The sequence below is a fragment of the Mandrillus leucophaeus genome, unplaced genomic scaffold, assembly GCF_000951045.1.
Source record: "Mandrillus leucophaeus isolate KB7577 unplaced genomic scaffold, Mleu.le_1.0 Scaffold52, whole genome shotgun sequence".
NCBI lineage: Eukaryota > Metazoa > Chordata > Mammalia > Primates > Cercopithecidae > Mandrillus > Mandrillus leucophaeus.
The window spans coordinates 3,452,423-3,461,378 of NW_012105586.1; the positions used below are offsets into that span (position 1 = coordinate 3,452,423).

The window sequence follows — 8,956 nt, forward strand, 5'->3', positions numbered from 1 at the left end:
CAGGCTAGAGTGCAGTGATATGACTTGGCTCACTGCAACCTCTGCCTCCCAGGTTCAAGCAATTCTCCTGCCTCAGCCTCCCGAATAGCTGGGATTACAGGTGCCCACCACCATGCCCGGCTACTTTTTGTATATGTAGTAGAGACAGCATCTCACCATGTTGGCCAGGCTGGTCTCAAACTCCTGACCTCAGGTGATCCACCCACCTCAGCCTTCCTAAGTGCTGGGATTACAGGTGTGACACTGCACCCAGCCAACTTCCCCATCTTTTTTAAATTTTTTTGAGACAGTCTTGCTCTGTTGCCCAGCCTAGAGTGCAGTGGCGCAATCTCGACTCACTGCAAACTCCGCCTCCCGGGTTCCCGCCATTCTCCTGCCTCAGCCTCCCGAATAGCTGGGACTACAGGCATCTGCCACCATACCCGGCTCACTTTCTGTATTTTTAGTAGAGATGGGATTTCACCATGTTAGCTAGGATGGTCTTGATCTCCTGACCTCGTGATTCGCCTGCCTTGGCCTCCCAAAGTGCTGGGATTACAGGCATGAGCCACCATGCCCTGCCTTCCCAATCTTATAGACCAAATTATTTTAGCAAAACAAAGTAACTTCTAAAAGTCAGTTTTCACTAATCTCATTTTCTGAGGAGCTAAGAAATACCAAAAGGTTTTATCAGGTGTTTGAACTGCGATGTTTTAAAATAGCCTCACTTGCCTGTATAGGTGGTCACCCACCAACTCATGTAATGTAACTTTTGGTTGACATCGAATACATACTTGAAAGTGGTCATAATTTAAGAAAAACATGACTGACATTTTACAAAGGCTCTCTACCTATCTGCTTTTTTCCCTCAGTTTGTGGACTATCAGCCCGTACAACAGGAGGGCGTATATATGGAGGGCAAAAGGCAAAACCTGGTGATTTTCCTTGGCAAGTCCTGATATTAGGTGGAAGCACAGCAGCAGGTGCACTTTTATATGACAACTGGGTCCTCACAGCTGCTCATGCCATATATGAGCAAAAACATGATGCATCCTCCCTGGACATTCGATTGGGCGCCCTGAAGAGACTATCGCCTCATTATACACAAGCCTGGGCTGAAGCTGTTTTTATACATGAAGGTTATACTCATGATGCTGGCTTTGACAATGACATAGCACTGATTAAATTGAATAACAAAGTTGTAATCAATAGCAACATCACGCCTATTTGTCTGCCAAGAAAAGAAGCTGAATCCTTTATGAGGACAGATGACATTGGAACTGCATCTGGATGGGGATTAACCCAAAGAGGCTTACTTGCTAGAAATCTAATGTATGTCGACATACCAATTGTTGACCATCAAAAATGTACTGCTGCATATGAAAAGCCACCCTATTCAGGGGGAAGTGTAACTGCTAACATGCTTTGCGCTGGCTTAGAAAGTGGAGGCAAGGACAGCTGCAGAGGTGACAGCGGAGGGGCACTGGTGTTTCTAGATAATGAAACACAGAGGTGGTTTGTGGGAGGAATAGTGTCCTGGGGTTCCATGAATTGTGGGGAAGCAGGTCAGTACGGAGTCTATACAAAAGTCATTAACTATATTCCCTGGATCAAGAACATAATTGGTAATTTTTAATTCGCATGTCTGCAGTCAGTCAAGGATTCCTCATTTTTAGAAATGCCTGTGAAGACCTTGGCAGCAACGTGACCTGAGAAGCATTAATCATTACTATGAACATGGCAGTTGTTGCTCCACCCAAAAAACAGACTCCAGGTGAGACTGCTGTCATTTCTCCACTTACCAGTTTAATTCCAACCTTACCCACTGACTCAAGGGGACATAAGCTACGAGTGATAGTCACCTTTGCCAACCCAATGTAATGTCACTGCTCAAATTACATTTTGTTACTTTAAAAGGCCAGTCTCTTTTCATACTGGCTGTTGGCATTTCTGTAAACTGCCTGTCCATGGTCTTTGACTGTTTTTAAACTTGTTCTTATTGATCTCTGTAAGTGCTTTATATATTATAGCAGTATTGATTCAAGGATAACCTTGAATCTTTTGGGGTAGGTAGGCTGGAAACACAATACTTCAGCCCAGGTACCGACTAAAATTTCCATGTTAAAAACCAATACCACAAATTGGTGGGATACAATTATTCACTTATCAAATTGTCAGACAAAAGGAACGTGAATACTAGTACTATTTCATATTGTTAAAGACAACATAAACTTCCCAAAGGACTATTTGGCAATACATTTTAAGCAAGACCAGGCATGTTCAGGGAGAGTGGCAGGCCATAGACTGGCAATACATTTCAAAAGCCCTTAAAAAGCATGCATAATCTTCGACTTAGCAATTTCAATGCTAAGAATTTATTTTGGCAGTAAGGATATTCCCAGCAATTGGAAATAACCTGAGTAATGTTCAAATTCAGAAGACTGAATCAAAATGTGGCATTTCCACAAGATGAAAAATGGCATTAGAAATAAGTGGTGACGTTATAGATAAATCTGTAATTTTTTCCCCTTTACAATGAACATGAAATACTTGGGCACAGTGATGCCTAACAAGAGCACAGATCACACAACAGTTGAGTCAAGTACAGAACACTAATACACAGTTAGGAGCTACTTTGCTTGTACTCAACAACAAAATCATTCTTACTATTACACATTATCTCTTGGATTACGGAGTAGTTCCTACTTTTTCCTACTAAGGACAAAACTTAAGTGCTGATTTAACCTTAAAAATCTCATTTCATTTTAGCTGGCTATTCCTTCCTAAAAGGTTTGAATAGCTAACATTCAAGTTTTTCAGTCTAACAGTTAACATTCCATGTAAAAGTTTACCGTGAGTCTTGGCCTCATTTCTCTTGTGCATATAAAGTATAAAGTACAACTTCTTCAGACTCAATTTTTATTTTCTTTTTTTAGACTCAATTTTTAAAGGTAACTTTCCAGCATCTGTATGTCACATATAAAAAGAAATCGTGTTTTTCCAGTAAGACTCCAGACACTAAACTGTGGTGTCAAAAAAAATTTTTATTTAGCTGGTTCAAAAAATTTTTTAGAATGAATGCATTTAGATGACCAAATAGATTTTTAAAAACAAATCTTTGCCAAATAGTTTAAGTACTTCTAAACTTCAAAATCTTTTTAGGGTAAAATAAATACCCGTATCTATGCAGTACCATAAACATGTTAATAAAAGGCTACTCAACATTGAAAGCCTTCTAAGACCAGTAACTGAAATTTACACAAGTGTAAAGAAGGGATTAAACCATGCCGTCGACAAGTTAACTTACCCCTGGGCTTCTTGAAGGCTTGTCAGTTTAGTCTTTGGAGGTCCCCGAGTACCATTTTAAGTGTTACCATGTTACTGCTGCTGAGTAATAGTGCAAGTGCTAAAATGCAAAATTCAGATGGTACAGGGTTTGGAAATCATGCAGATTTAGATGCAGATTAAAAAAAAAATTAAAACAACTCAAGATCCCTTTACAGAGGAAACCAAATAATGAAACAATGTGGCGATTACAAGTCTAAAGGATGACTTCATTTATAAATGTTTAAAACACGTAACTTGCAAAATGACAAACCTATTTATCATAATCTAATTAGGTAAGGGCATTAACTACTAACACAACAAATGTCGCATTCTTCCAACTAGAAAATGAGCTCAACTCTCACAGAATTAGTTACAAAAAAGTACAACAGCGAATCAATGTTATTGCTTTTACATACTTAACAATGCGTTGTGAGAGTCTGAGTTTTGTAAGTGATTTTATTCAACTTTATTCAATGTTACCACATTCCCCCACCTCCTGGAGGACGAAGCCCATTCCACTTAACACTTCCAGACAGACAACCCACCCTAATTCTTAAAGCTATCAGGCCTCTTAATGGATTTCTGGCACAAGATAATTTGTGGTTTCTTCTACTTTATCCCTATTGCAATTAATTCCACTTTTCAAATCCCAAACTAGGAAGGTACTGATATTCCCTTTTCAATTGATATGCTTTGCTACAAAGCATTAGAAAATAATCAACATTTTGCCCACTCTCCCAAATAATCTTTTTAGAAGGAATGATTTCCCAATGGAGATTTATACAGGCCATGTAAATAGAACATCACCCAAATGCACAGAGGCACTAAGAAAAAGCCGGAGGGTACTGCTTACCATTTTAGGTGCGGTCACCCAGACTTATTCAAAACTAGATTTCAAAAGAAAAAAAAAAACAAAAACAAAAAACAAAAACAAAACAAAAAAAAAACTTTTCACTTTGGCCAATGCAAGAACAAATACCAATTAAGTCTGGGTATCAGGTGTCAATGCATGACAGGTGATGAATCCATTTGACTTGAGACAACTTTTCAAATAAGTTTATTTGAAGCAAAATAAACTACTGCCAAGAAACTTTATGAAAGTTCCATCTCAAAAGGGTCAAAAAAGGGGAATTAACTGCTATGAATTCTTTGCATTCAGGGCTGCAAAACAAAGACACATATTATTTAAATCAGTTTTATTTAAGAATTTCCAACAATGACAACTCTTATAAAAAGCATCCAAGCACAGGACACAGAACTGCAGCAAACAGCATTCTTATGGGTAGCTAACAGACATTAGAACTTCCACCCTTCTTTGAGACACCTGAGCTCACTGGTGAACTCTGCTTCAAGTCCTCCTGCAAAGCACACCACAAGCTCAGTCCATGTTCTCAGCCCATCAGCTTCAGTTCACATTGCCACACTTACATATCAGTAACAGAAGAGAACACACACCATACAGCATTCACAGCAGTTGACAAAGGGGTAGGGGGAGTACAAGTATCATTTCACTTAACACATTCAACTAATGTGGGTTATCTAAGAACAAAAACTCACTTAAAGTCTTCCAACAGATGTGGATGTCCTTTGAATGCAAAAAACATTCGTACATTATTTGCTATCATTGCTCTCTGCACACTCTCTCACCAAAGCCACAGGATTGAGAGACACATCTCGCCAAGTTAAAAAATATCCATTATGCACCACCAAGTCTCTGCACGCGCTCTCTCCTTTTCTCGCTCATACTAGCCTTTCATGCCTCGGCACCACCATCAATCCCACACAAGGTTTCAAAAGTTCAAACAGCCTTCTGGTTCCATATCACAGCCTTGCGTTCATAGCGTTGATACGACTCCATGAAATAAAGAGTAGCGGATAAAAATGGGACACCCACCGTCAAAGACGCGGCCTGTGATGCGTGATGACGAATTCTTGAATGAGAAAGCATGTAGACAGAAGTATTCCTATGGCAGAATATTTACAGCACTACTTTCAATGAAGTGCTTCTTCCATAAACATTTGAAATGAGATGAACTGCAGAGATTAAATGAAGGCTTCATATTGTACTTTTGTATATGAGGGGAGACAAGTGTTAAAAAACAAAACAAAAGAACCAAACACTGTGACACCATGATCTCCTAAAAGGAGATTTTCTTAAGGAAAAAAATCCATATGGTGGGGTTCAAATTAAAACAAGGGGTAAAGAATGTAGTTCTAATCAATGGTTTCCATTTTGAACATGCAAAGAATTCACTTGACAAGTCCAGGGATAAAATATTACAGGAGAAACCTTTTGATATCAATTGTAGTGTGTTGGTTTACCAATCAGGCAAACAGCAGTTCACTTTCAACCACTCAATATTTCAACCTTTCATGTAACAAAACTTATAAAATTCCTTTAGCTCTTCCTTTTTCTAAAGAAAAATGTCAAAAATACTGCTGAATATACTCCACACTGAACAAACCAATTTTGAAAATTCTTAGTACATACGTATTTTACAATATACTTACCATGAGTTTAGAAAAATTTGAATTCCCACCATTCTATACCAACCAACCACAACCCCACTGCCTACATTCCCCAGCCAGAAGACTTAGAATCCATGCTTGAGCCAAAGCCTCCATTAAAACCACTGCCCGACCCTGCATTTGATGCTGATCCCCAACCAATTGCTGCACCAGAATTAGAACCACTATAAGAGTTATTTCCAGAACCGAAGGCCTGGTTTGGCTCCCTCTGCATGTTGCCTTGGCTTTGGTTATTACCCGATGGGCCTGACTGGTTCTGCTGGCTGGCTAACATGCCCATCATACCCCAACTGCTCTGTAGTGCTGCCTGGGCAGCAGCCATCATGGCTGGATTAATGCTGAATGCACCAAAGTTCATCCCACCACCCATATTACTACCTTGATTGTTTCCCAAACCAGCTCCACCCCCTCTGCTATTACCAAATCCACCCTGATTCCCAAAGCCACCTGGATTACCACCAAATCTTCCACTTCTTTCTAACTGTCTATTGCTATTGTGCTTAGGTTCGGCATTGGATATATGAACGCTGATTCCTTTAATGATCAAGTCCTCTCCACAAAGAGACTGCGCAATCTATAAGAAATAAGGGATGTAAACAAAGAAGATTAAACCATTGATTCATACATTTAAAGTAGCAACAAAACTTAGATTACAAGCATTAATTTATCTAAAGCCAGAGGAAAAATAAGCAATGACTGCTCATTTCATTTAAACCCCCAATACAGCTTTTAGTTTTATTAATAGCAGCAGTGATATTTCCGTCGATTTTCAAAAGACATAGGCTGGACATGGTGGCTCATGCCTGTAATCCTAGCGCTTTGGGAGGCCAAGGTGGGAGGACTGTGTAAGGCTAAGAGTTGAAGACTAGCCTGGCAGCCTGGACGACACAGGGAGACCCCACCTCTATTAAAAAAACCCCACAAAATGCCACATTAGCTGGGCATAGTGGCATGTACCTGTCCTAGCTACTTAGGAGGCTGCAGCTGAAGGATCCTCCCCTGGAGGCTGAGCCCAGGAGTTCTAGGATGTAGTGAGCTTTGATTACACCACTGTGTTCCACCAGCCTGGGCAATGAAGTGAGACCCTGTCTCAAAAAAAAAAAAGGGCGGGGGGGACCAGGAGCGGGAGCAGTGGCTCACGCCTGTAGTCCCAGCACTTTGGGAGGCTGAGGCAGGTGGATCACCTGAGGTCAGGAGTGCAGGACCAGCCAGACCAAAACAGTGAAACCCCGTCTCTACTAAAGATACAAAAAAAATGGCCAGGCGTGGTGGCTCACGCCTGCAATCTCAGCACTTTGGGAGGGAGGCTGAGGTGGGCGGATCATATGAGGTCAGGAGTTTGAGACCAGCCTGGCCAACATGGTGAAACCGTGTCTCTACTAAAAATACATATAAATTAGCTAGGCGTGGTAGCAGGCGCCTGTAATCCCAGCTACTTGGGAGGCTGAGGCAGGAGAACTGCTTGAACCCATTAGGTGGAGGTTGCAGTGAACCGAGATTGCGCCACTGCACTCCAGTCTGCGCAACAAGAGCGAAACTCTATCTCAAACAAAAAACAAAAAACAAAACAAAAAACAGTATATAACATTCCCAAATGCCACATACTGAAAACTATCTAAAGGTATACTTACTTTTAGATTTTTTAAAAATATTACATTTGGGATATCAAATACAGGTATCACAAACGTCTAGGCCCACACACCCTACATCTTACAAGGTCAGAAAACTCAGCTAAGACTAGCAATTAGCTGGATGGGAAATGTTCAAGAGAAATTACCTAATTACCTGGGACATATTTTTTTTTGAGACAGTCTTGCTCTGTCACCAGGCTGGAGTGCAGTGGCATGATCTCAGCTCACTGCCACCTCCGCCTCCTGGGTTCAAGTGATTCCCCTACCTCAGGCTCCAGAGTAGCGGGGACGACAGGCGTGCACCACCATACCCAGCTAATTTTTTTTTTTTTGTATTTTAATAGAGACGGGGTTTCGCCATGTTGGCCAGGATGGTCTTGATCTCCTGACCTCGTGATCTGCCCACCTCAGCCTCCCAAAGTGCTGGGATTACAAGCATGAGCCACCACGCCTGGTCGGGACATATTGTTAAGGAGAAAAATACCTGATCATCTGCAAATGTAACAAAGGCAAAGGCCCTGAACGGCTTGGGGATGAAGACATCCATCACATCCCCGTACTGAGAGAAGAATTCCCGCAGCTCATCCTCAGTCATGTCCTCTGTACAGCGCCCCACAAACACTTTTCTGCTTCTCAAAGGCTCATCTTGGCTTTGCTGATCAAATCAAAAGGAAGAAAAAAACCTCAGAAATATGTTATGAACAATGAAAAAAGCATTAAGGTAAGGGATATAACAAAATCATTCTGCCTTGGATAGCAGTGAATCATTAAAAAGTAGACATACCCTTAATTTTTTGCATCAGCATTTTTTTTCTTAAAAGGCTTCAGTGAAGAGTAACGTTTTAAGTTACAAAAGTACAGTCATGCATCACATCACGATGGACATATGTTCTGAGAAATGTATCATGAGCCATTACACAATTTCATCATTGTGGCCAGGTGTGGTGGTGAACGCCTGTAATCCCAGCACTTTGAGAGGCCGAGGCGGGTGGATCACCTGAGGTCCGGAGTTCAAGACCAGCCTGGTCAACATAGTGAAACCCCAGCTCTACTAATACAAAAATTAGCTGGGTGTGGTGGCAGGTGCCTGCAATCCCAGCATCTTGGGAGGCTGAGGCAGGAGAATCACTTGAATCCAGGAGGTGGAGGTTGCAGTGAGCCAAGATTGCACCTTTGCACCCTAGACTGAGCAACAAGAGTAAAACTCCGTCTCAAAAAAAAAAAAAAAAAAAAAAAAGGCCGGGCACAGTGGCTCACGCCTGTAATCCCCACACTTTGGGAGGCCAAGGCAGGTGGATCACCTGAGGTCAGGAGTTCAAAATAAGCCTGTCCAACATGGAGAAACCCCATCTCTACTAAAAATACAAAGTTAGCCAGGCATAGTGGTGCATGCCTGTAATCCCAGAAGCTCGGGAAGCTGAGGCAGGAGAATTGCTGGAACCTGGGAAGCGGAGATTGCAGTGACCCAAGAGCACGCCATTGCACTCCAG

The 8,956-nt window shown here is 41.5% G+C and overlaps 2 protein-coding genes across 2 annotated transcripts in view; one reads left to right on the forward strand and one right to left on the reverse strand.

The window, feature by feature from the left end:
• Positions 1–1,982, forward strand: part of MASP2 (mannan-binding lectin serine peptidase 2) — a 21,925-nt gene extending 19,943 nt beyond the window's left edge. The window contains exon 11 of the mRNA XM_011996608.1: positions 852–1,982. Coding sequence (XP_011851998.1) covers positions 852–1,615 — 764 coding nt within the window. The 3' untranslated portion in view covers positions 1,616–1,982. The remainder of the gene's footprint in view (positions 1–851) is intronic.
• A 2,503-nt stretch (positions 1,983–4,485) lies between these two features.
• Positions 4,486–8,956, reverse strand: part of TARDBP (TAR DNA binding protein) — an 11,668-nt gene continuing 7,197 nt past the window's right edge. The window contains exons 6-8 of the mRNA XM_011996610.1: positions 7,951–8,121; positions 6,292–6,409; positions 4,486–5,340 (exon numbers count right to left, since the gene is read on the reverse strand). Coding sequence (XP_011852000.1) covers positions 5,285–5,340; positions 6,292–6,409; positions 7,951–8,121 — 345 coding nt within the window. The 3' untranslated portion in view covers positions 4,486–5,284. The remainder of the gene's footprint in view (positions 5,341–6,291; positions 6,410–7,950; positions 8,122–8,956) is intronic.